This window comes from Heliconius melpomene, chromosome 7 (assembly GCF_056956725.1).
Source record: "Heliconius melpomene rosina isolate 202511_hmr_F chromosome 7, ASM5695672v1, whole genome shotgun sequence".
Lineage (NCBI taxonomy): Eukaryota > Metazoa > Arthropoda > Insecta > Lepidoptera > Nymphalidae > Heliconius > Heliconius melpomene.
The window spans coordinates 3,144,508-3,171,885 of NC_140395.1; the positions used below are offsets into that span (position 1 = coordinate 3,144,508).

General features: G+C 33.3%; 5 protein-coding genes across 7 annotated transcripts in view; 4 read left to right on the plus strand and 1 right to left on the minus strand.

The window, feature by feature from the left end:
* Positions 1-27,378, minus strand: part of Rbcn-3B (WD repeat-containing protein Rbcn-3B) — a 113,916-nt gene that overhangs the window by 73,854 nt on the left and 12,684 nt on the right. The gene's annotated exons all lie outside the window — the stretch shown is intronic.
* LOC146537334 (uncharacterized) lies at positions 2,213-3,202 on the plus strand. The gene is made up of 3 exons (XM_085187799.1): positions 2,213-2,231; positions 2,650-2,907; positions 3,072-3,202. The coding sequence occupies exons 1-3, from the start codon at positions 2,213-2,215 to the stop codon at positions 3,200-3,202; spliced, it is 408 nt and encodes a 135-aa protein (XP_085043925.1).
* LOC146537335 (uncharacterized) lies at positions 6,246-7,598 on the plus strand. Its single transcript, XM_085187794.1, has 2 exons — positions 6,246-6,273; positions 7,090-7,598. Exons 1-2 carry the CDS (start codon positions 6,246-6,248, stop codon positions 7,596-7,598), a joined length of 537 nt encoding a protein of 178 aa, XP_085043920.1.
* Positions 8,873-9,628, plus strand: LOC146537336 (uncharacterized). The gene is made up of 2 exons (XM_085187797.1): positions 8,873-8,900; positions 9,204-9,628. Exons 1-2 carry the CDS (start codon positions 8,873-8,875, stop codon positions 9,626-9,628), a joined length of 453 nt encoding a protein of 150 aa, XP_085043923.1.
* LOC146537337 (uncharacterized) lies at positions 11,736-12,284 on the plus strand. Its single transcript, XM_085188166.1, has one exon. The coding sequence runs from the start codon at positions 11,736-11,738 to the stop codon at positions 12,282-12,284; it is 549 nt and encodes a 182-aa protein (XP_085044292.1).

Consider the following 27,378-nt stretch of genomic DNA (forward strand, 5'->3'; position numbering starts at 1 on the left):
GAGATTTAGATAGGATTTTTTAAAGGATTTCGATAAAATTTTACAAAAGCATTGCTTTTCCATCAAATTAACGCATAGGCTACAACTTGTGCAAAGATTTTGGCTACAATATCAGCTTAAATTATTATTATAAAACAGTTTGCTTCGTAGAGGCAAATCTAAACACATCACGTTTATGCCACACTTAGTGGGATAGGCAGAGAAAACTAGTGCCAAGACACTCCAGTTTCCTGCGTTTGTTTTTGCAATTTTGCGGGTCAAATTTTTTGTTAGTACAATTTAGTACACATCTTTTCTGGTGTTTTTCTCTCGCTTGGGAATCGAACCCACAACTGTGCCGCTATGCTACGACGCCAATCAATTTCCATATTAAGAATATAATTAAGTAATCATTAAAAATACATGTCGAGAAAATTAGAAAAAATGTTACTTGAGTTGACACTAACTAACTAAATAACTAACTAACGTGGACCTAATTTAATATTATTGAGTTAAACCACCATAATACACGGTTATGAAGAGGACTACATTTACATTTCTGGGTAAAAATACTATTTCTTATATATTTAAAAATGAAATTTAAAATATTGTTTTTATACAAACAGAGTCTTTAAAGCCGTTTAACAACAAAACGATGATCGTAGGTTCGATCCCCATTCGGGAAAACGTTTCATTTAAATTATTTTCATTTCCTCGTTATAGTAACAAGATAAAACTAAAAATAGACCCATCTGTCTGACGCAGAAATTACACCTGACGTAGAATTATCGTAATAGTTCATCGTCAAAGGAACATAAGAATTCTATCACCTAAAAGAACAATTCCGGGTCAGGTTCCGACCGTAGTAGTATGTAACGTCAATCTCTTTCAGAGAGCAAATAATTTTATGTAAACATTCATTCATATCTAATTGACTTTTACTATTTAGCGTTAGCTGTACATCTAGTTATAGATGGAAATGCCACGCAATGTGTTGAGAACGCAGCGGAAGGAACAGAAAGAAATGACTGCAGTACAAGAGACAAGAAAATAGAAAATGGTGATAATGTGAGAGCAGAAGAAGAAAAAATAATATTCGAAGAAAACCCACGTTCTTTAACCAACAGACAGAGGCGAGGATTTCTTTCGCGTAGGAACGACGCAGTAGAACGAAATGGTTACTCTTTTAAGTTCAATAGAGGTTTCGGACCACTAATTAGAATACCAATACTGATAGGCGTAAACGATATTCTTAAATATATCCCATGAATATACTACCATTTTTTTTCTTAATCTTCTAAATAAATCCTTTAACTTTTCTGTGCTACATTGACCTATTTAAATCTACTACAGTGTTCTATCGAAAAAAAAGAGAGGGAAGCAGTTAGGCGGAACCTTACGACGTTATTTGACTTAGACGGGAATCGAAACCGCAAATAACGTGTTTTCATTCTGGCGCATCTCCTTGTACGAGACGTTTGCTTCAATAGTAAATTGCTCTGTTAAAACAACGTTTAAAATATTTAGTAATACTTCCAAAGAATGTAGAGGGTCTGTAGATATCGGTCAAGACGATGACACAATATGGTTAGACAAAGTGCGGCGTTCGTTAGTGTCATCAAGCAAATAAGAGAGAATATTTTGATAGATTCTTTCGTGCACCACTCAACACGTAATTCTGGCAACGAGGCATAATGCAGCGTTGAGTTCCATTCAACACACAATGCCTGTGACGCCTTGACGCAATGGATGTGAAACGTAGTGTCTTAATAATAGACTCCCAAGTTCTCACTGGCTACTTTGCTATGTGCTAATATAATAAATATATATATATATCTCTCCATTCCATTCCAGAATTCAGTATTAAATATTCCATTTTCCGCTTTCCGTTTGAATTTGAAATAATGCATGTTGCGTACTGGAAAGGAACCATGCTTGTTCCCCTACCAGAACTGGGATATGAAAATAATTTGTTCTTTAAAGTGGGTATTTGAACCCACAACTATCGCTTTTACGGTCTGACTCTACCTTACTGAGTCACGATTGCCTTTATTATTACCAAAATTTTATTCTCAATTTCATTTTTATGTACAATAATTAATTAAACGGCCGATTTCTGTATAAATTACTTTTGTCATGTTCAATTAGTTTATACCCTTCGAAACGCCACTGTATAATTAGTTTTTACTACGGAACATTTCAGAATTGTAAAAGTATACATAACTGCGCGAACATGAAGTTGGTATTTTTGGGTAAGATTTTCTTATTTAGCTTTACTTCAAGCAAGAGAGTTAAAAGCGCCTGGTGTTTTTGAAGATCTCTTTCTCGTCACCCACTGCCAATAACTTCCACATACGTGAGCACGTATGAAGGTATACGTGAAATCAAAGGCATAATTAAGCAGCGGAGTTCGACGTCTTTTACCAGAGTCAATTCTATCAAAACCAGCTTCACGCTGTATCTCACACACAGCAGGATAGGCAGAGGGAACCTAGCGTTAAGGTCCTCCGTTTCCTAAATTCCGGACGCATTGCGTGTTGAGTGGCGGAACTCAACGCCTCACCAAAGTGAAGCAAACCTCGACGCCCCTCATCTCGAGAATTAGGCGGAAAGTGTCCAACACTACAATGTAATCGGGACACTACATCGTAATACACAATTTAATTACAGTCATTGCCATCGCTTTTCTACAATCCTCCCAGTCACAAAGTTCAAATAACGAAAAAGATGCTGAAAATCCCCAAAACATTCAATTTGGAAGTGACGACACTCCTGAAAATCTTAAACAGGGTAATCGGAGAAGAGGGAGACATAATTATTTGGATGTGGATGTGGATGTGGATGATGATGTATATGTCGACAGAGACTTTCCTTACCATGAAGGTTTTAAGTCAGGGAGACCAACAAGCTCACGCGATCGGCCTGCAGGTATTATTATTATGAATAACAATTTAAAGGAATATAATTTTAGTAACAAGAACATTTTTTTTCAGCATCAAAGCCGCCTTTGCCTCGTTGCTAGAGCGAGGAAAAGAAAATAATAAATATTTCATTCCCCCGAGTGAGACTATTATGGGATTTGATATTTTCAGGAAACAAAGGACGTCCATCAAAGGCCAAGCTCAAAGAGATCCATATTCTGAAATTCCCTACGGATCCGAAAGCTGTATTCCTGTACATTCCTCTAAGCAGCAGCAGCGCCGTTAGGCCTAGTGAGGTATAAAATATTTGGAAAATTTACTGCGACCTCGAATATTTTGTTTGAAATAAACATTGAAATTTTATATTTTTGTTTTCTTTCACGTACGTTTCTTACATTCACTTAGCTATATTAAAGATAGATTTTTTAATCATATTCAATCATAATTCAAGTTAAGTTGAAGAGGAACCCAACATAAAATATATAAATATTTACAAGCTTCACGCTCTATCTCGCCTAAAGCAGGATAGAGCGGATGGAGCGGATGGAGCCTAGTTTAGTGAGCGGTGGAACTCAACGCCGCGTTTTGCCTTATTACAGGAGTGAAAAAATTAAAATATTAATAAATAACAAATCATTCCCACGAGTAAGGATCCAGGCGAAACCAAAACCATCACGTCTATAGTTACACGCTTGTGCCATTACGCCACGACGGCTTCTAATAAAAAGAATGAAATAAAAAATCCCCTATCGATCAATCGATTTCATAAAATAGGCTTTTTATCCAATAGATCGCAAGTTCAAATTCCGCAAAATTTAAAATTATATAAAAAATTCCTTTGCATGTTTGTGCGTCTTCACTCAAAAACTAACAGATTTAGATACGATTTTTTAACGGATTCAGATAAAATTATACAAAAGCATTGCTTTTCCATCAAATTAACGCATAGGCTACAACTAGTGCAAAGATTATGGCTACAATATCAGCTTAAATTATTATTATAAAACAGTTTGCTTCGTAAAGGGAAATCTAAACACATCACGTTTATGCCACACTTTGTGGGATAGGCAGAGAAAACTAGTGCCAAGACACTCCCGTTTCTTGCTTTTTTGTTTTTACAATTTTGCGGGTAAAATTTTTTGTTAGTACAATTTAGTACATCATTTCTGGTGTTTTTCTCTCGCTTGGGAATCGAACCCATAACTGAGCCGCTATGCTACGACGCCAATCAATTTCCATATCAAGAATATAATTAAGTAATCATTAAAAATACATGTCGAGAAAATTAGAAAAAATGTTACTTGAGGTAACACTAACTAACGTGAACCTAATTTAACATTATTGAGTTAAACCACCATAATACACGGTTATGAAGAGGACTACATTTACATTTCTGGGTAAAAATATAATTTCTTATATATTTTAAAATGAAATTCAAAATATTGTTTTTATACAAACATAGTCTTTAAGGTCGTTTTACAACAAAACGATGATTGTGGGTTCGATGCCCATTCGGGAAAATGTTTAATTTAATTATTTTCATTTCCTCTTTATAGTAACAAGATAAAACTAAAAATAGACCCATCTGTCTGACGCAGAAATTACACCTGACGTAGAATTATCGTAATAGTTCATCGTCAAAGGAACATAAGAATTCTGTCACCTAAAAGAACAATTCCGGGTCAGGTTCCGACCGTAGTAGTATGTAACGTCAATCTCTTTCAGAGAGCAAATAATTTTATGTAAACATTCATTCATAACTAATTGACTTTTACTATTTAGTGTTAGCTGTACATCTAGTTATAGATGGAAATGCCACGCAATGTGTTGAGAACGCAGCGGAAGGAACAGAAAGAAATGACTGCAGTACAAGAGACAAGAAAATAGAAAATGGTGATAATGTGAGAGCAGAAGAAGAAAAAATAAGATTCGAAGAAAACCCACGTTCTTTAACCAACAGACGGAGGCGAGGATTTCTTTCGCGTAGGAACAACGCAGTAGAACGAAATGGTTACTCTTTTAAGTTCAATAGAGGTTTCGGACCACTAATTAGAATACCAATACTGATAGGCGTAAACGATATTCTTAAATATATCCCATGAATATACTACCATTTTTTTTCTTAATCTTCTAAATAAATCCTTTAACTTTTCTGTGCTACATTGACCTATTTAAATCTACTACAGTGTTCTATGGAAAAAAAAATAGAGGGAAGGCAGTTAAGACTAAATCGAGTGTAGGGAGGGCGGAACCTTACGACGTTATTTGACTTAGACGGGAATAGAAACCGCAAATAACGCGTTTTCATTCTGGCGCATCTCCTTGTACGAGACGTTTGCTTCAATAGTAAATTGCTCTGTTAAAATAACGTTTAAAATATTTAGTAATACTTCCAAAGAATGTAGGGTCTGTAGATATCGGTCAAGACGATGACACAATATGGTTAGACAAAGTGCGGCATTCGTTTGTGTCATCAAACAAATAGGAGAGAATATTTTGATAGATTCTTTCGTGCACCACTCAACACGTAATTCCATTGAAAAATTACGTGTTGAGCTGCTGCGTTTTATATAAAAAAAAAAAACTTTTTTGAAAGCCAGTTGAGCAGGGGCACAAGCGTGTGTCTGTAAACGTGACAGGTTGTGGGTTCGATTCACAAGCGAGAAAAAGAATTATTTAATTTTCATTTCTTCGCTCTGGTGTCCAAGTAAAGCTTGGCGTTGATTTCCGCCACACAACACGCCAGATATCGGCGGGAACTGGGCAGTGGAGTGTCTTCACATTAGGCTTCCGTTACCTTATCCTTTTTAATGCAGGATACAGATTGATACTAAAAAAATGTTAAATACATAAGTATTGGGGTCTACGTATGTCCATGTGAATGCCTAAAAAGCTGAAGCTTAGATTTTTAGGGTCTGACGTCGATACAAAATATAAAATCTCGTTTTTCTCGTTCCCGAGGGAATTTCGGGACATTCTCCCAATCTCCTCAATATGAGTTCTACATTTCCCAAGGTTCAGCGTGATTCCGGCTGTGAGTTTAATTTAATTTATTTATTAAATTAAATTTCGTCATTTGTGAAATAATGATAATGATTTTATTTTATTTTATACATTAATTAATATCTACGAATATTTGAGTATACCGAGGCCAATGTTCACCAGCGAGCGAGAAGAGACTGCTGATTATTATACAATAAAATCCACTTAAACCGACATGAAAAGTTAATTCATAATGTGTAGAACAATCAAGCTATATAATTGTCAAACTGATTGGCTTCAAGGCTATAGTTGAAAAGCATTAATCAGAATAGTCTAAAGTATTTGACGTTAAAGTCTACAACCATGAAGACTTTCTTATTTACAATTTTGAGTGAGTATCTCTTATAATTTTTAAAAATTCGGGAGTACCCTTAGTGCCAGAACATTCCATCCTCCGCTCTCCGTCTAAATTAAATACATTGTACACGTGTTAAGTGTCAGCGCCGTGTTTACAAGCTATAGATGTTTAGATAAAGATATAAAATATTTTCGTTTTCTCGATATACTACAACGTGGCACATCTGTAGGCTTAAGGGATCCCTTTACAGTACTAACACTCGCGTTTCACTGCTCCAGCCCAGTATAATTACAAATAGATCATAACCACATTTGCAATTACAATAATAATTGATTAACTTAACATTATAATAATGATAAATCTACTAACATTTATAATTAAGATAGCCGAGGATATATAATACATTTTCAATAAGTTCAATAAGTCAAATATTATCGTAATTTCATTGTTTTCTATCACCAGCCAGCAAATCATAGACAGATGTTTCAAACTACACATCCTAGACAAGTGTCAAATATCAATTATAAAATATTATTTATTGTAATTATCATATATGTATTATTTATTATTGAATTACCATTAACTTTATAAATCTATTAAATATAATCATAATTCTATAGTTATCCATTACTTTATCACCAAATCATAGACGAATATTTTAAACGCCAAATCAAGTACAAGTGTCAAATGTCAATTACAAAACATTATTTATGATAACAATCATATATGTATTATTTATTATTTAATTATAATTAACTCCATAGGGCTATTACGTGCATAAACTAGATGCTATAGATAAAATTTTATAAAAACCAATAAAATCTTTAATGTATATTTTTTTTGTGACAGCAGCGATTTTAGTGCACCATACGATCCAATATGAAAACGTAGAAGAAAGACAGCTATTACACACTGAAAATTCACCAGAAGAACATGAAGAAGATTCACATAATTTGAGAAGGGGGGATATAAAAGATTTAACAAATATTAAAGATACAGAAGATCTTCAGCCGTATTCTGAAAACTATCAAACCCACTATCGAGAATTAAAAGATAGAGAAATAGTGCGCCCATTGACAGGACTGAGAAGTGCCTCGGAAATAAAGAACTGGGTAAAAGACATGATAGCGATGCGACGAAGGGGGAGGGGGAGTGGTGGTCATGGATATTATCGCCCAAGACCACCCCACACACCACCACATAGACCGAGACCGAAACCAACCATAAATCCACCTAAACACAAAGATTTATCAGGGGGACTTGATAATACGGAAGAAGAGCAAATTTTACTGGAGTATACCCCAAAGCACAAGAAAGTTGACGTGCCCATGATAATCTTTGTGCCTTTAAGGGAATAAAAAGTATTATACGTATATACATATATTTTTTTATTTATGTGAAGTAATATCTTAAATATTAAACTTTCATCTTCTTCGATAACATAGGACTTTGACTTTTTTGTTTTCTTCTTTTTTTGGTACTTATAACTTCTTTCACCAACGCTACTGTGCACGCACTTAATGACTTTAGAAGAAGCTATGTTATATGATACACTTGACAAAAAAAATAGTTTTTTAAAGACTTCTTTATAGACTTTATAGGTTTGGCGAAAACAAAAATGTTATACATAATTCTTATAAAAAGTGGTTTATACTTGTGGATATTCAAATTCAAAAAATTTTAAATTTGACCTTGAATATGTTTATTTAAATAATAACAAATATATCTTTTTCTTTTTATAGTAGATTTTTCAGGAACGCAAAAATAATACACACAATATTTGTATTCAAATTCAAATTAAAAATATTCTTTAATCTATATATAGACTGTTACAAGCACTTTTGAATCGTCGAATGAACATATAAGCAAAAAGCTACTACCGGTTCGGAAAACAGTTCTGCTGAGAAGAGCCTCTTTTCAAAGACAATGGTATAATTTAAATATATTTTTTATCTAATAATGACCTTCACCGTTCTCACTCCGTTCCCCACTTCCCTCCGAACTCTGGAGGTATTGGGGGCTGAGTGGCAGAACTCAACGCCGCGCTTTGTCTCGGCACCAGAGCGAAGAAATGGAAATATAAATGTAAATAAATATTTCACTTCTTCGAGTGGGGATCGAACTCACAACCGTCGCGTTACAGTCACACCCTTGTGCCGCTGCGCCGCGACGGCCTCAAACTGCATTTATTTAATCACAGGTTACATCGATAGATGCCTCTAATAATAGATTTCTCTTATATGTATATCTTCCATCAACATTTTTTTAGTAGACTTTCCACGTACTTTAAGGAAGAAACATTATATCTTGTAGTGTACCCCTACCATATATGTACCCTTTATATAGGGGAGTGCGTTCAGTTATAAATAAAAGGGTGTTATATTTTAATGGATTTTTTTGTTAGTCAGTAGTTTTCAATTCATTTCATTTTATTTAATACATTAATCTACGAATATCCGAGTATACTGATTATTATACAATAAAATCCACTTAAACCGACATGAAAAGTTAATTCATAATGTGTAGAACAATCAAGCTATATAATTGTCAAACTGATTGGCTTCAAGGCTATATAGTTGAAAAGCATTAATCAGAATAGTCTAAAGTACTTGACGTTAAAGTCACTACAACCATGAAGACTTTCTTATTTACAATTTTCAGTGAGTATCTTTTACAATTTTTAAAAATTGTAAATATTCGGGAGTACCCTTAGTGTCAGAACATTCCATTCTCCGCTCTCCGACTAAATTACAGTGTACACGTGTTAAGTGGCGGATCTCAGCACCGCGTTTACAAGCTATAGTTGTTTAGATTAAGATATAAAATATTTTTGTTTCCTTGTTACACCACAACGTGGCATTAGTTTGCATCAGTATGCATGCGTGCATGAACTAGCTGCTATAGATATTTTTTTTTAAAAATCAATAAAATCTTTAATATATATATTTTGTTTTTTGTGACAGCAGCGATTTTAGTACACCATACGATCCAATATGCAAACGCAGAAGAAAGACAGCTATTACACACTGAAAATTCACCAGAAGAACATGAATTAGATAGAGAAATAGTGCGCCCATTATCCATAGGACTGAGAAGTGCCTCAGAAATAAAAAACTGGGTAAAAGATATGATAGCGATGCGAGGAAGGGGAAGGGGGAAGGGACATAATCGTCCAGGTCGCCCAAAACCAACCAGACCACCACATAAACCGAAACCAACCCACACCACAAAGAAACCACATGACGGAAATATAAATATCAGCGCATCAGTGGGAATTACAATTGAGATCCCCGATAATAGGGAAGAAGAGCAAGTTTTACTGGAGTATACACCAAAGCACAAGAAAGTTGACGTGCCCATGATAATCTTTGCGCCTTTAAGAGAATAAAAAGTATTATACGTATATACATATATATTTTTATTTACATGAAGTAAATCTTAAATATTAAACTTTCATCTTCTTCAATAACATAGGACTTTCTCTTTTTTTTGTACTTATAATTTCTTTCACCAACACAGTAGAGGAGCTGTACACACACTTAATGACTTTAGAAGAAGCTATGTTATATGATACACTTGACAAAAAAAAAGTTTTTTAAGACCCCTCTACAGACTTTATAGATTTGACGAAAACAAAAATGTTATACATAATTCTTATACAAAGTGGTTTATACTTGTGGACTCATATTCAAAATCAAAAAAAAATTGATATATTTATTTAAATAACCTAATAAGACCTACCAATATATCTTTTTCTTTTTAGTAGATTTTTCAGGAACGCAAAAATAATACACACAATATTTGTATTCAAATTCAAATTAAAAATATTCTTTAATCTATATATAGACTGTTACAAGCACTTTTGAATCGTCGAATGAACATATAAGCAAAAAGCTACTACCGGTTCGGAAAACAGTTCTGCTGAGAAGAGCCGGCAAGAAACTCAACAGTTGCTCTTTTCAAAGACAATGGTATAATTTAAATATATTTTTTATCTAATAATGACCTTCACCGTTCTCACTCCGTTCCCCACTTCCCTCCGAACTCTGAAGGTATTGGCTGTTGAGTGGCAGAACTCCACGCCGCGTTTTCAGAGCCTCGGTACCAGAGCGAAGAAATGGAAATATGGAATGTAAATAAATATATCACTTCTTCGAGTGGGGATCGAACCCACAACCGTCGCGTTACAGTCACACCCTTGTGCCGCTGCGCCGCGACCGCCTCAAACTGCATTGCTTATCTTCCATCAACAGATAGCTATCGGTTACAATTTATTACAAATATTGATATAATAAACAGGTCAAATGCAAGTCGGACTCGTCCACACACGATTGTAGTACAACTTATAAAAGTTGACAAACTTTAGTTTGCGGGCGTATTGCATTGTGTTTGTATGAAATGAACTATATTTTTATAATAGTTTTTATCTGTAGTATAAATTTTCAATTCGCGGATGCTTTTCTTTATAATATGTATTTTAATTTAGGTATGCGTATAAGTTTACGGGAGGTAGGTACTCTACATGTTTAGTTAACGCGGCGATTTTCACATAAAATGTAGTAAACCAATACTTAAATGCTCTTATCTTTTGATTGTGGAGATATTTCTTCTGTGCTCCAATGAAACGTAGACCTGAATAATTGATATAAATTTCAGCCTGATAACTCCACGCGACTTCGAAATAAGGTCTTAACTGATGGACAACAAAGTAATCTATCATCGTATAAAGATTCTTCTTTTTCATTTGAGGTACCAAAAAAATAATGAGCCTGAATGACAGCGGCACTCCATTGTTGTGGATTCCATTGCACCGATGCTGATGAGGTATTAAGTTTAAGACAAATCGCGGCGTAGAGTTCCACCACTCAATACGCAATGGGAATTGGGCGAAAGCGACCACTACGGAGTGTTAATACTAGGTTCATTCTGTCTAAACCATTACAGGAATATGTGGAATAGTATATAGCGTGAAGCTATAAAAGACGAATAATAATCAATTAAAACAACATGAAAATGTAATTAAGTGTAAGTTTTAATTAAAATTCATATAATTAAAAAAACTTTTACTTTAAGGCTATAAACAGAAAAGTTTTAAATACTCGAAGTTGAACTATGAAACCATGAAGAGTTTCTTATTACTATTGTTGAGTGAGTAGTTTTTATTAATTCTAGGCTTCGACATAGGCCCTAATAAGTTATTTTTTCGTCTTAGTCGAGACATGGTGAGTTGAGTAGCGAAACTCAACGCTGTGCTTTGTCTTGTTCCCAGAACCAGGATATGAAAATTTTATTTGTCGAGTGAGAATCGAACCCACAACTGTTTCGCTTACCGTCAGACGTTATGCCACTGTACCATAACGGCCGCACATAAATGTATTACAATACGCTATATCTAAAAAAAATCTATGATGAAAAAATATATATTAAAACAAGTTAAAAAAAACAAAGTAGATTTTTAATTAAGTAACAAATATTTCCTAACCGCAGCAATTCCAATGCACCATACCATCCAATATGAAAAAACAGAAGAAGTAAAACTAATTAACATTGAAAAACCGCCAGAAAAACATGAAGAACAGTCCCATAATTTGAGTAAAGGAGATATAAGAAATTTAACAAATATGAAAGATTCCGTTAAAATAGATCTTGAGCCGTATTCTGAACATTACCAACATAATTATAGAGAATTGAGAGACGGAGAAAAGGTGGGCGCGAGGAGGTGGTTAGATATGCACAAAATAATTAATTTGGTGAATCAGTTGTTCGGAAAGACGGTAAAAGGTCCTCCAAGACCTCCATCGCCTCCAAGACCAAGGGGTATGAGAAGCACTAGACAACCAAAGGGCTCAAGAGAAACTAGGAAACCAAAACATAAAAAAACAAGGCAGGACTGGATCATAGATATAGATGATAATATACCTGAATCGTTTGAAATGACTTTTAATAAAAAAGATAGTGATGAAGAACAAATTTTGCAAAATTACAAAAGAGAGAATAGAAAAATTGATGTACCCATGATATTCATCGTACCGGCGGGAGAATAAAAAATATAAGATAATTACAATATAGTTTTATTTTTTAATTTATTTTATAATCCCTTCAGTGTATACGATATATTACGATACCTTTTTAGCTACCAGCATTGCGTTGAGTGGCAGAACTTAACGCCGTACTTTTTCTCAGTACCAGAGCGAGGAAATGAAAACATTTTTGATTTCCTTGAATGGTATTCGAACTCACAACTAGTCACGTTTACAGTCGCACCCTTGTGCCCCACAACGCTGGCCCACCACGGCTAGCTTCAACGTCGTCAACGTAATAAATAGAACATAAGACAATGTAACAATACAAAATTCTTTTATCTGTCTGTGCGTTTGTACAAGCTAATCTCAAAAACGATTTGACAGATGTAAATGCACATTTCATTATTGTATTGTGACAGACATACCTACTACGTCCCTATTTAGTGTTTTTTTTTATTTGAGATTAAATTAATAAAGTTATGTCAATATTAAGTATTTTCTAGAATGTCAACTGCAGAGCCTTAGCCACCGGCGTAGGGTTGCATCGTTGTCTGTGTTTTACCGCATACATTTCGAAAAGTGTGCCCTTAGATTTGCATAACTTAATTCCCCCAACCCCTTTTTACCATAGAACTTCCAAGAATACAGCTTCACGCCATCCTTACATGGTGGAAATTCCTAACGTACGAACGAAACGCTTTAAGGCTACCACCGTAGATCGCATCAACGCTCACCAGACTTGATGCGGTCAAACGCAAGCCTATTCAATATTAAAAAAACACACCTCTCTTTAGTCTCTCTTTAGTTATTGTATAGTCTTTAAAATTATAAGATGATAAGCGGTAAATTGATTAATAATAAATATGGGGCCGTGTTGGTGCAGTCGGACAACATATGACTGCAAATGTTAATGTGCATTTGATTCCTATTTGGGTTAAACACATGTACCTAAAAAAAAATTGAATTTACGCACAAAAATTGGACTTCTTTAAGTCTAGGTACCCTCTGCCTACCCTGCTACACACGAGATTAAAAATTAAAAAGAAATACAACAAATGACGGACATTGATACTGCCCGACTACATTTGGGATTAAGACATAATGTAAACAAACAAAAGCTTCCTCAAAACATTATTGATAATATCACATTTTACATTTTAGAACACGTTAACAACAGCCACTTGTACGTATTACGTGCAGTCGGTTTTAATCTAGCCTAAATAGCCGAAATAAAGCTTAGTAAAACAAACTAACATTATAAAAAAAAATTACCACGGAATAAAAGGAATTGAACGAAAATATCTGGAAACAGTTATCTCGTATCTAATCTAGATAACTTTCTAAAAATCTAAGTTGATATTATTAGAACAGGAAAGTAATAACGAGTCAGAAAGACTAGAAAGTAAAAAATAGTGTAATTTAAGCCGGCGAACCCGAGAGCAGCGCGCTAGTAAATATTATCCAAAGTAATTAGAATTAAGTATTAATATACAAGTCAACGTCACGTTGCTACGGCAACAATGTGACAATTCGTTTCCTAATCTAATTAAAACAACATGAAAAGTTAATTTATAATTTGCAGTACTAGTTAAGGTTTGTATAATTTTAAAACAATTTGACTTTAGTTGCAAAACATTAAACACCATAGTTTACATTACTTGAAGTTAAGTTATGACACCATGAAGAGTTTCTTATTAATATTGTTCAGTGAGTATTTTTAGTAGTTCTTGCTTATAAAAAAAAATAAAACAACTCTCCAATATTTATTTTTTTATTTATTCTCTATGTCCACCCGGCAACATGCAAGACAGTGCAACGTGAAGGTAAAAATAAATATTTTCTTTACAGCAGCAAGCCTAGTGCCATCAGCAATCCAGAACCATACGATCGAATATGAAAAAGGGGAAGAAGTAAAACTTATGAACACAGAAAAACCACCAGAACCAGGAAAACATATCGAAAATTATTTTAATGCAACACAGAGGGAAATAAAAGGTTCAACAAATTTGACATATTACGATACAGGAGATCTTAAGCCACATTCTGAACTGAATCATACAAAATTAATTCAGAATTCTATTCCTTTAACAGATAGAAAAATAGTTATCCAAAAGAGATTTTTACCTTTACTAGGATTATTATTGCAGGGTGCAAGTATACTAGTACCAATGATAATGCCAGATATAATACCAGATTTTCTACCAAGCATAGTAAAACTACCTCAAAAACCTACGACTAGAAAACCATGGAATATAAGAACCACTAAGAAATCTAGTAGAAACATTAGGAAAAAAAGAAGAACAACTGACTCAACCAATACTGAATATACAGTTGACGTAACAGAAAACACAACGATCGATTATGATGAATATGCTGAAAGCACAACCAATTATTATGATTATGATTATGAGAGTACAGGAAGCACTAAGAAAAAGAAGCATTAGGAAAAGAAGGAAAATAACTTTATACAACTATAAACAAATTATATATAAAAGTAGAAACAAATAAAAAAAATATCTATGTGAATTAGGGTTGATTGATTTTGGATTTTTTTTTCAATTTATGTTAGATTTTAAGTGGGGGGGATTATAAGTCTCAAAACTTGCGCAAAATATAAGTTTTTAGAATATTTTTTATTATTTTTATTTCATACATTTTTTGTCCTCTACCAGAGCTCAAACATTTCATGATTTAAAAAAGAAACCATAGTATTAAAAATGGTTATTTATTATACATTTGTTATATAGTGTTTTTGTCACCACCACTTTAAATGAAACCACAATTTTAACTACTCTATAAAGCCTAATACATTAAAAATAAAAGGGATTTTGCCAAACATGATAAAGTATTTTTTTCAAACAAAATAAATAATAAAATTATCGTTGTAAATTAAAACGCCATTTGTTAAGAAGGACGCACGCAGCATAAACCTTTTATATTTATTTATTTAACTGCAGTTTACTTTTTAATTTAATGAAACTTTTTTTCATTATAAATAATGAAAAAATACTTTCTTTCTTTATATTAGCCTTTGCCAACATATAGGCTATAATTAATTTCAATGTCTGAATACCTGATGACATATATTTGATATTTTTATTTACTACTTACTAGCGGCCCGCCCGCGGCTTCGCCTGCGTTATTATTAATTTCTGTCTCCATGAGTACCTACGTCCTATAAGTGACGTCCATGCAAAATTTGAGACTCCTAGCATTTGTAGTAATGAAGTTTCATACAAACTTTCAACCCCAAAAACAACCCCTTAGAAGTCGAATATTGCAAATTCCCGTCTTAGCGAACACCTACGTCCTATAAATAACTTCTATGCAAAGTTTGAGATTCCTAGCACTTGTAGTTTCTGAGCTTTCGTGATGAGTGAGTGACCTTTCGATTTTATATATATAGATTAATCACGGTGACGAGCTCGACCGCTCAACAAACAATGACTGAAGAGATCGGCGGAAAGTGTGGAATGGAAGTGTCTTAACATTAAGATCTCCAATTTACTTTGCCTATCATGCTGTGAAAGGAATGCAGCGTAAAGCTAAAAAAAATGTTTACTTCTTTTTACAAAATATACGTGTAGTACTTGAAATTATAACATTTGGAATAGTTATAATGTATACAAATAATAAGAAAATGCATAAACTTAGATATTAAATTAAATATAATACACACTACCATGTGCTTGATTGTAAAATAACATACACATACGTTGCTATGGCAACGCGTATTACACGTGACAATTGATTCTCTAGTCTAATCAAATAAACAAGAAAAGTTAATTTATAATTTGCAGTTCTAATTAAGATTCGCATAATTTCAAAACAATTTGATTTCAAGGTTACCGTTGCAAATTATTAAGCAAAACTGTATTAAATACTTAACTTGAAGTTAAGAATTAAACCATAAAATTTCCTACTACCCGACTGCGCAGAGCAAGGAAGGGTAACGTGTTTATTAATCTATGTATTTATGTATGTTTGTTTATAGGTCCATCGATTCATCTTAACATTTCAATCTTTACATGACAGTAATAAAGTCAAAGTAAAATTCATTCATTTCATTCAAATTATTCTGGTACAAGCATCATTTTATGAATCGTCAAATAATCTACAACTGGTTCACCAAAGTTACTACCTCAGACCTGAGAAGAACGGGCGCAAGAAAGCTTGACTAAGAGGTGGCAAACATTTTTTTAACATTCCTTATACGAAGATTCTTTCAAATGATGTTGGATTCACATATAAGACCATACGAGGGCAATTCTTGAACAAAAATTAATTACCATAAATTTAATTAAAGATTATTTCTTCTATCGTGTGTATTCTGAAAAATAAGTTTCGTTAAAACTACAGATACCTACCTACAAATTTTCAACATAGTATTAAGACCATTATTTATTTATTTACTTATTTATTAACAATTTAATATAACATCTAAAAAACCAAAAAGGTTTGTAACGATGTCAAAAATGTTCATAAATTACACAATTTTAAATTAACGTTAAAAAAAAAGTTGAACACTATTATTTACCGTAAATTTAAAGTAAAGTTAAAAAAAATAAAAATAAATAAAGAGCGCAATCGTTCAAGTTGTAGCTTTTTTTCCTAGTAAAATAATTACTCGTATAGTGTATATAAGTATAGAGTTGCCGGTGTTTTATATGTATACTAGTGGACCCGTACGCGGCTACGCCCGCTTGAACTAAACGAATATTTATAAAATATATTTATGAAATTATTTTCAGTTTTCAATAGAGAGATGCGTTAAGCAAACTCATTTTGGGTGACGTTTTCTGACAACAAACTTTGCAAATCGTTGCTCGTCGTCGTTGCTAGACGGTTGTTATTAACATGGCGGAATAAATTTCATGTCAAATTAATAAGTATTCTAATATATTGGTATAAATCGAAAACGTTACAAATATGAGAAAAAAAAGTATCCTATGTTCATCCTAAGACCTTCAAATATATTGTATGTATTTTATCACAATTAAATTAGCGGTTTGGGCCTGATTGCGTAAAAGACGGACAGACAGACAGAGTTACTTTCGAATTTATAATATAGGTATGGATTGCAAAGCTTTAGACAATAGGAACGCGTATGTCACTTTATGTAAAATTGTATATCGTTAAGCATACGATAGTGTGTGTCAAATGGTTTTTGACAATTTAATATACTTTTAAAAAATATTGGTATTCTATAGTTCTTCTCTAACTAACTAACTAACTAACTCTGACAGTTTCATACTCCTACGTAGGCGTTAAGTTTTTGCTAGACTTATTAATACAATTATTATAATAATAATTAATTAATACAAAATACATATAACATACACTACCATTTGCTTAAGAATATGCACTTTTGCATAAACTGACATAGGCGTTGCTACGGCAACGCGTATTGCATACAACAATTCGTTCCCTAGTTTAATTAAAAGAACATGAAAAGTTAATTTATAATTTGCAGTTAAGGTTAAGTTAGTTAAGGTTTGTATAATTTTAAAACAATTCGACTTTAGTTGCAAAACATTAAACACCACCATAGTTTACATAACTTGAAGTTAAGTTATGACACCATGAAGAGTTTCTTATTAATATTCTTCAGTGAGTATTTTTATTACTTCTTACGCCGAATTCACGCCAGAGTGAAGAAAATGGAATGATAGCATTTTTTTTACTTTCACCGCGATTACCAGTTTTAAATTTTAAAAAATCAGCTAGATGCTGTATCCCGTACACAGCAGGGTAGGCAGAGGGAACCTAGTGTTAAGACACTCCGTTTCCCATTTTCTGTCGAAATCTGAAAGCATTGCGTGTTGAAGTGCAGAACTCAACGCCGCACTTTACCTCGACACCAGAGCGAAGAAATGAAAATATAAATTTAAATAAATATTTCATTTCCTCAAGTGGGGATCGAACCTACAACCAGTCAGTTTTATCAGTCACAGTCTGTGCCCCTGCGCCACTACTGGCCTCCATTACCAGTTTTAGTTTTAGTAGTTAGTTAAATGAAATTTATTTGAAACTAGTAAACACGGCGCTGCGTTCTGCCACTCAACACGCAACGTCTCCAATATTTTCTATGCCCACACCCAGCTAAATGTGCAAATCTTTTCTTCACAGTAGCGATCTTAGTGCACCATACGATCGAATATGAAAAAGTGGAAGAAGTAAAACTTATGAACACTGAAAAACCACAAGGACCAGAAAAACACATAGAAAATTATTTTAATTTAACAGAGGAGGAAATAAAAATTTTAATAAATTTGACACATTATGGTTATAATAATGTGTCTCTTAAGCCGTATTTTGAGATGAATAATACAAATATAACTCAAAATTCTTATCCATTAACAGATAAAGAAATAGCTATCCAAAAAAGATTTTTTCCTTTTCTAGGAATAGTGGGTCGTTTTTTGTTGCAAGGTGCAAAGGTAATCCCAAAGCTAATAAAGCCAGCACCAGCACTACCAAAGCTACCAATACCAAAGCCACCAATACCAAAGCCACCAATACCAAAGCCACCAAGGCTACCTAAGCCACCAAAGCCACCAAAGCCACAAAAGCCACCAAAGCCACAAAAACCACAAAAGCCACAAAAGCCACAAAAGCCACAAAAGCCTCAAAAGCCTCAAAAACCAACTAAACCAAATAAACAGAAGGTTACAGGAAAGACTGGAAAACCAAAGACTAAAGGAAGCACTGGGAAACGAAAATCTAGAAGAACCACTAAGAGAAAAAGAAGAACAACTAAAACAACCACCGACAACAGTGATTATACGAGTACAGTTGATACAGAAGGCACAACGATTGATTATGATGAATACGAGAGTACAGAAACCACCAGGAAATTAAAAGGTACAAGAAGCATTAGGAAAGGAAGGAAAATAACCAAAGATACAGATAACAGCATTGACGATTATGATGATGATAATAATGATGATGATTTTTATTATATATAAAAGTATAAACAAAATGAAAAAATATATTTATTTTAATATTCATGGTGTCTACAACGTAGAATAGAAAGTATAAAATAAAGTAATATATTTATTTTTTTTGGTGTTTCTATTGTTGATTTAATTTAATGTATATTGTTTTACTTAAAAAAAAAGTTGTCTAGTCTAGTCTAGTAAAAACTTATCATCCATTGTTTTGCTATTTTAATGATCATTTTCTAATGAGTGTTTAGTGTTTTAATTTGTCTGTAAGTTTGTATAGTCATAGCTTGTTTACGTGTATCTAAATTACCTTGATGAGGACAGAGGTTTACTACAGGACATACAGAATAATAATTTTCTTCAGAATAAATTCAAATTTAATATATTTTTTATAAATATAACAACATATAAACAACAAATAAAAATACAAATAACAGCCTCTATATAAGTGAAGGATTCAATTATATATATTTATTATTTCCGTCTTTTCGTTGTTTGCTTACTTACTTTGATGAAACTTTTTTCATTATTATATTTTTACAAGAGAAGCATTTGTAATTTCGAAGTAATATAAAATAATAAGATATTTAATTAAATTTATACTTTAACAAATTTTATTTCTAGGGCCGTTTTTTAGACTGCAACCCTAAATCTCTTTGAACCCACAAGCACTCGCGCTTAAAGTCACACTTTCTACCCATATCAGTGGCCTCCAGCCTTTTTGTCCGTTTACGTATACGTTACTTCCTTTTTACAAAAAATAAATTTTCTTATAATTTATACAGATAAGAGGTGCAGAATGTTAATATTTAAAAAAAAACAAATTGTAGCTTACAGTAACATACATATACGTTGCTATGGCAACGTGTATTATCGTGACAATTAGTTCTTAAGTGTAATTAAAACAACAAGAAAAGTTAATTTATAATTTGTAATACTAATTAAAATTCTTATAATTTTAAAACAATTTGACTTCAAGCCTACAGTTGAAATTCAATACATAAAAGATTTTAAATACTTGAACTTAAATAATGCAACCATGAAGAGTTTCTTAATATTGTTATTGAGTGAGTAGTTTTTATTAGTAAATGTATGACATTTTTAGCTTTCGCCGCATCCATCAGTTTCAAAGACAACTAAAACTAAATTAAATCAGCTTCACGCTGTAACCCACAATCAGCAGAGTAGGCAGAAGGAACTTAGTGTTAAGACACTCCGTTCCCCACTTTCTGTCGAGGCTTTACTCGAGGCTCGACAGAAAGTGGTGTGGTGCTTTGCCTCGACACCAGAGCGAAGAAATGAAAATATAAACGTAAATCTATTAAATTTACTTAAAACAAATTTAATAATTTTACTATGCTACATACTCTGTTACATATGGGATACACAGCGTAAAGCTAAAAAGTCTAATTAATCACTAATGAATATTTTCTTCACGGCAGCGATCTTAGTGCACCATACGATCGAATATGAAAAAGAGGAAGAAGGAAAACTAATAAACACTGAGAAACCACCAGATGGACATAAAGAAGATTACTGTAATGTAAGAGGAGGGGAATTAAAAAAAACAACAAATATAACAGATTACGATACAGAAGATCTTCAGCCGCATGTTCAAGCTGTAAGTGATGTAGACAATGTAATTCAAAAGAGATGGTACGAGAATGTAATGAAATGGGCGGGTTTAGATAGTTTGTTTGGAACGAGTCATAAACCGAAACCAAAGCGGAAGCCGCCAAAGCATAAGCCACCAAAACCAACTAAACCAAGAACCAGTAAGAAACCAAAGACTATTAGAACCACTAGAAAACGAAAGACTATAAGAACCTCTAGAAAACTAAAGACTATAAGAACAACTAGGAAACCAAAGACTATAAGAACCACTAGGTTATCAAAGACTAAAAGAACCACTAAGATATCAAAGACTATACGAACCACTACGGAAAACATAAAAATAACTAACGACCCAAACATTAATATTAACATTAACATTAATATGGAATATCCATTGAAGAATACAGAGAACACCAAGAAAAAAGGAAAAACAACCAATGACGCTACAGAAAGCACCGGGACAACCAATAATAATGATTATGAAGGTACAGAAAGCACTAGGAAAGAACAAAACACAACCAATTTTGATAATCATGAGAATACAGGAAGCAGAAAAGGAAGAAAAAAAACCAAGGACTCGGACAACAGCATAGACAGAGATGATGATGATTATTTCTATTATATGTAAGAATACGTCATGTCTACTGGGAATAAAAAATATACATGCTTTTTTTAACAATCACAATAAAATATATGGGATGGGTCGATTTTCATTTTTTTAGATAGAAATCGTGGGTAGTTCTTAATAGTTGCTTTATATTGAACGACTACAAGCAAAATTTAGCCCTCTAACGAAGCTCAAATATACGAAAAATAGGTCGATTCCATGTAAATTTCAAACACTTCAAATCACATTAAAATATTTTCTTTTTAGCACGAACTTAATTATAGCAAAACCACTTTCCTACATAGTTCTAGGATTTTTTTTAATTAGGTAGATACATTATAATATTGACGGTTTTGATTGCACGCTGAATACAATCCACCATTGTTTGCGTTAGTATTCATCTAGTTTAAGGAAAAATAAGTTGAAATATATTACTTTCCTCTAAAAGTTTCTTATATTATTATAATTAATTAATGGCTTGATAAAGTGATGTGGACTGTCCTATGTTTGAAACATCTGCAAAATATTTCAAATTACTATTCACTACACTAGAGGCCGTCGTGGCGCAGCGGCACAAGGGCGTGAAGTGAAATATTTATTTTCGTTTATATTTCCATTTCTTCGCTCTGGCGTCGAGGCAAAGCGCGGCGTTAAGTTCTGCCACTCAACACGCAATGCCTCCAGAATTCGGCAGAAAGTGGGAGGAGTGTCTTAACACTCGGTTCCGTCTGTGTGTGCGGGATACCGCGTGAAGCTGAAAAAAAAAACTATCCACTATAGTAGACGTGATAAAGAATAGTGAAAGGGATATCCCTTCTGGTTCTGGCATGTTTTTTGGGAATGAAAAGTGGCAGATCGGCAATGCTTGTGTAGTATTTTTGGTAGTAGATGTTTACGATAATGGTATCTATCTATTCATAAGTGCGTAGCACGTAATACAGAATGGATAAACATCGTGAAATGGAAACAAAATCCTACGTCTAAGCTGTAGAGAATCTTGATTATTTTTTACAGGTTTTTTATAGGTTTGAAATATTTTACCCTATATGCTGCTTCAGTAAAAACAGATACATGCACCGCTATCTATTTACAATATGTATGTTAATAATGTATGTTAATAATGCATAAAACATATTGTTGAATTAATATATTATTAAACATTAATTACGTTCAAAAGGAATATTAATCATTTTAATACTATATGAAACCGTTGCCGCAGGATGGCCCTAGTTGGCTGTGCGTATGCGCGGACAAATCCTTAAACCGGCAGGTGATTATTGCACCTTTACGGTGGTTGAAATTTTATTTTTGTTAAATTTTGAAAATGGGGAACGGAAGTGTCTTTGCTTTCCCTGCTATAATACAGCGTGAAACTAAAAAATAACACCTCCTTTTACAAAAAATACGTTTATTTTATATAATCTGGCACAGTTATAGTTGATATAGAGAAGGAGGGCAGAATGCTATAATTTTATTCAAATAATGCCTGTAAATATATTAAATTGTCGATATAAATATGAAACACTACCAAGCTTGACAATACATCAATAAACACTTTTGTATAAAGTGTTAATCGACACTTTATACAAAAGTGTGTGCTACTATGTGCGTTGCTACGGCAACGCGTACGCGTCTTATAATTAAAACACCATGGAAAGTTAATTTACGATTTGTAGTTCTAATTAAGGTGCGTATAACTTTAAAACAATTTAATTTCAAGGCTACAGTCGCAAATAATTAAGCTGAATAGTTTTCAATATTCGAAGTTAAACTATGAAGCTATGAAGAGTTTCTTATCAATATTATTGGGTGAGTAGTTTTTATTAGTTCTTCTTCTTCTTCTTGTGGGGATTAAAGTGCAGTTACACTGCGCCACAATGACGAAATTGACTTTTCACTTAAATGTGACTTAAATGGCTAATTATCATATTTTGTCGCGTTTACGAGTTTTACCTAAAATAATTAAAATGAAACTGGTAAACACGGCGCCGAGTTCTGCCAATCAACACGGAAGGTCTCCAATGTTCTTATTTTTCGCGCTATATTTGCGTGTCTCTATGGGAGCCCATCCGCAGATATCACCCGAAGGTAAAAAAAATAAGAATCACTAACCAATTAAACTAATGTAAAATCATCTGGATCTCCTCTAAAGATGGGCGTTCCACAAGGATCCATTCTTGGTCCCCTTTTATTTCTTCTTTACATTAACGATCTACCTTTTTATGTGAAGAACCTATGTGATATTGTACTTTTCGCGGATGATACCTCTTTAATATTTAAGGTTGACAGAAATAAAATAAACTATGACGATGTGAATAGCGCATTATCGCATATTCTTCGTTGGTTTGATGTTAATAATCTAATGTTAAATGCTAAAAAAACTAAATGTATTGAGTTTGCTTTACAAAATGTTAAAAAAAATAATTTCAGTCTACTAATTAAAGGAGAAACTCTCAATTTGTCGGAATCAGCTATTTTCTTAGGTGTAACTATAGATTCCAAACTCCAGTGGAACGCTCATTTGGAAGCACTTGCGGATAAACTCAGCTCTGCCGCGTTTGCAGTTAAAAAAGTAAGACAAATGACGGACGTTGACACTGCCCGACTAGTCTACTATAGCTATTTCCATAGTATTTTATCTTATGGAATGCTGCTATGGGGCAGTGCTTCAGACATAAATTCAATATTTATCCTCCAAAAAAGAGCCGTGAGATATATTTATAAACTAAGAGCGCGAGATTCTCTGCGAGATGTTTTCAAAGATGCAGGTATTCTTACAGTTGCTTCCCAATTTATATACTATAATATTCTCTTTGTCCGACAAAATATACATTGTCATAGTAAACATAGTGACAATCATACGATAGAAACGAGAAATAAAGATAAGATTGTTACTCCAAGTTTTCGCCTCCAAAAAGTTAATAAATCTTTTATGGGTCTGAGCATACGTGTATATAATAAAATTCCACAGTGTATTCTAGATTTGCCACTTCCAAAATTTAAAATATCAGTAAAAAAAATTCTAACAAGTAAAGCTTATTACACTGTTCAAGAATACTTAGAGGACAAACATGTATGGAATTAATGTCTATTGAATGTAATGCAGGATAGCTGCCAACTAATGTAATAGATTGTACCATTGATTTTGAAAAGAGCAACTGTTGAGTTTCTTGCCGGCTCTTCTCAGCAGAACTGCCTTCCGAACCGGTGGTAGCTTTTTGTTCATATGTTCATTCGACGATTCAAAAGTGCTTATTTATAAGTTTATTTGAATAAAGAATATTTTGAATTTGAATTTGAATTTGAATTTTTTTTTACTGTAGCAATTCTAGTGCACTATTCAATCCAATATGAAAACGCGGAAGAAGTAAAACTAATAAGCAATGAAAAACCACAAGAAGAACATAAGGAAGATTTTCGTAATGTAACAAGAAATTTAACAGATACGACACATTACCATACAGAAGATCTTCAGCCGTATTCTGAACGTTATCAGGAATATTGTCGAGCAGTAGGAGACGAAGAAAAGGTTATTCAAAAGAGATGGTTTAAGGATGCATTAAAATGGGTGAATAGTTTCTTTGGCCTAAAGACGAAGGGTCCAAAACCAAAACTAAGGCCACCAAGACTATGGCCAAAACCAAGGCCACCCAGACCAAGGCCACCAGGACCAAAGCCACCAAAACCAAAGCCACCAAGACCAAGACCCTCAAAACAACCTAGACCACATAAGACAAAGGTTACAAAGACAAGGAAACCAACTAAGACTATAAGAACCACCAGGAAAAAAAGAAAAACCACTAAGAAGCCAACCAGTACCGACAACGATGAATATACCGATAATATTACAGAAAGCACAAGGATTGATTATGAGGATACAGAAAGCAGTAGGAAACCAAAGGGTAGAAGAAGCATTAGAAAAGGAAGGAAACCAACAAAGGATTCAGATAACAGCATAGACGTCGATTATAATGATTATTATTATAAGAGTACAAATAAATAATTATTTACTTATGATATTCAATGTGTCTACGAAGAAATAAAATGTAATTGTAACTTTTAAATATTATTTATATTTTGTTGTCGTAATAATATGTACAGTCCATTCATATGAAAAAAGTAGTCTTTATGCACATACTTATTAAACAATAAAAATCATATCATCTTCACACAGCAGTGTTAAGACACTCCGTTCTCCACTTTCCGCCGAATTCTGGAGGCATTCCGTGTTGACCAGCGGAATTCAACGCTGGGCTTTTACCTTGGTGCCAGAGGGGAGAATGAAAATATTAAAAAATAATAATATCAAAAGGTTTGTCTTAAGTTCTTAAAAATTAGGCTCTTTAAAATTAGGACTTGATTCAGCTGTTTTCCCAGCAGCTGACATTAGATGGGTGACCATTTAAAAACAAGGTATGTCTAGCAATCTGTGAGGTGATTGTATTTTTTTTACTTTTGTTATATTTATTAACAGTAATAAATCGACGGAAAGTGGGGAACGCAGTGTCTTATCACTAGGTTCCCTCTGCCTACTCTACTGTGCACGGAATACAAAAGTGAAGCTGATTTAATTTAATTTTTAACACAAAATTATTATTATACTTGAACAAAGAAAATTGTTGTCTAGACGTGTCGTAACTGACACTCTGTTATTATATTGTCATCCGTTGTTTTGCTATTTTAATGTTTAACTTACGATGAATATGGTTCAAATTCGTCTGTAAGTTTGTATGGTTGTAACTTGTTTACGTGTATCTAGACTACCTTGATGAGGGCGTAGGTTTACTATAGGTTTACACACGGAATAAAGAATTGCGAGCTTTTTCAATTTAATAATATAATTTCTATAAAAAATTATAACAAAAATAATTTATAAATAAATATATATAAATCCTTAAAAGTCAAAATTATATTTTTCCAATAACAGTGTGTCTGTCTGTGGTTCGCTTTTACGCAAAAACGAATTTTGATGAAACTTTTTAAAATATATAGCTGAGTCCTCGTCAATATATGTAAATTATATTAAAGTTGCCAGATGTAAAATCCTAGCAGCAAGCAGCAACACATTCTATTGACATATATTCAACGAAGTTCTGATGTAGAACCTTAGCAGCCTAGCTATATATGTCCTCAAAAGGAGAGGAAGGTAGAGTGAGAATAACGCATTATAAAAGCTTGTTGACGGAGAATCGAACCCACAGAACTCGCGTATAAAGGGAAACTAACCACAATAATAAAATAATTTACAGTAAATGCTCAACATTTTATATGATCGTATATTTTAAACAACAAAATCGAGCAAATTATTTATGAATGTAGATCGCCTTGGACACTAAATGTAACCCGACCAATAATTAAAAACTTATTGTACTGTGTTTTTGTACCTGTCAGTGTTAACTTCTTGACGTGGCATGTTTATAAAGGGCAAGGGAAGTAATTTAGTTCAAGCGTATTCTTTTTAATTTCACTACATGCTGTATATCGTATATAGCAGAATAGATTGGCAAATGTTTATTTAAATGTATATTTCCGTTTCTTCGCTCTGGTGTCGAGATCAAGCACGGCGTTGAGTTCTGCCACTCAACACGCAATGCCTCCAGAATACGGCAGAAAGTGGGGAACAGAGTGTCTTAACACTACGTTCCCTCTGCCTATCCTACTGGGTTCAGGATACAGCGTGAATCAAAAAAAAGTGTAACCTAATGTTAAAATACTCACTTTTCTACGATCCAGCACCACCGAACACGAAGAAGCTTATCAAGGAGCTCTGTTTTTTTTAAACTCGGTGGAAAAGTGGATAATGGATATATCTTAAAGAGAGCAGAGTGTCTCAACGCCTGTTTACTAAATACTCTCTGTATACCTTGCTACGTGTTGGATACAGTGTGAAAATAAACCAATTAAACAAAAGTTACTGATTTCATTACACAAAAAAATATATACAAAT

Bases quoted from the DNA above. Each gene is read 5' to 3' on its own strand.
- LOC146537335 (XM_085187794.1), top strand. From the start codon at position 6,246: ATGAAGACTTTCTTATTTACAATTTTGA. The intron at 6,274-7,089 runs GTGAGTATCTCT...TTTTTGTGACAG, and splicing joins TTTCTTATTTACAATTTTGA to CAGCGATTTTAGTGCACCAT.
- LOC146537336 (XM_085187797.1), top strand. From the start codon at position 8,873: ATGAAGACTTTCTTATTTACAATTTTCA. The intron at 8,901-9,203 runs GTGAGTATCTTT...TTTTTGTGACAG, and splicing joins TTTCTTATTTACAATTTTCA to CAGCGATTTTAGTACACCAT.
- LOC146537337 (XM_085188166.1), top strand. From the start codon at position 11,736: ATGCACCATACCATCCAATATGAAAAAACAGAAGAAGTAAAACTAATT.
- LOC146537334 (XM_085187799.1), top strand. The intron at 2,908-3,071 runs GTATTATTATTA...TGATATTTTCAG, and splicing joins CTCACGCGATCGGCCTGCAG to GAAACAAAGGACGTCCATCA.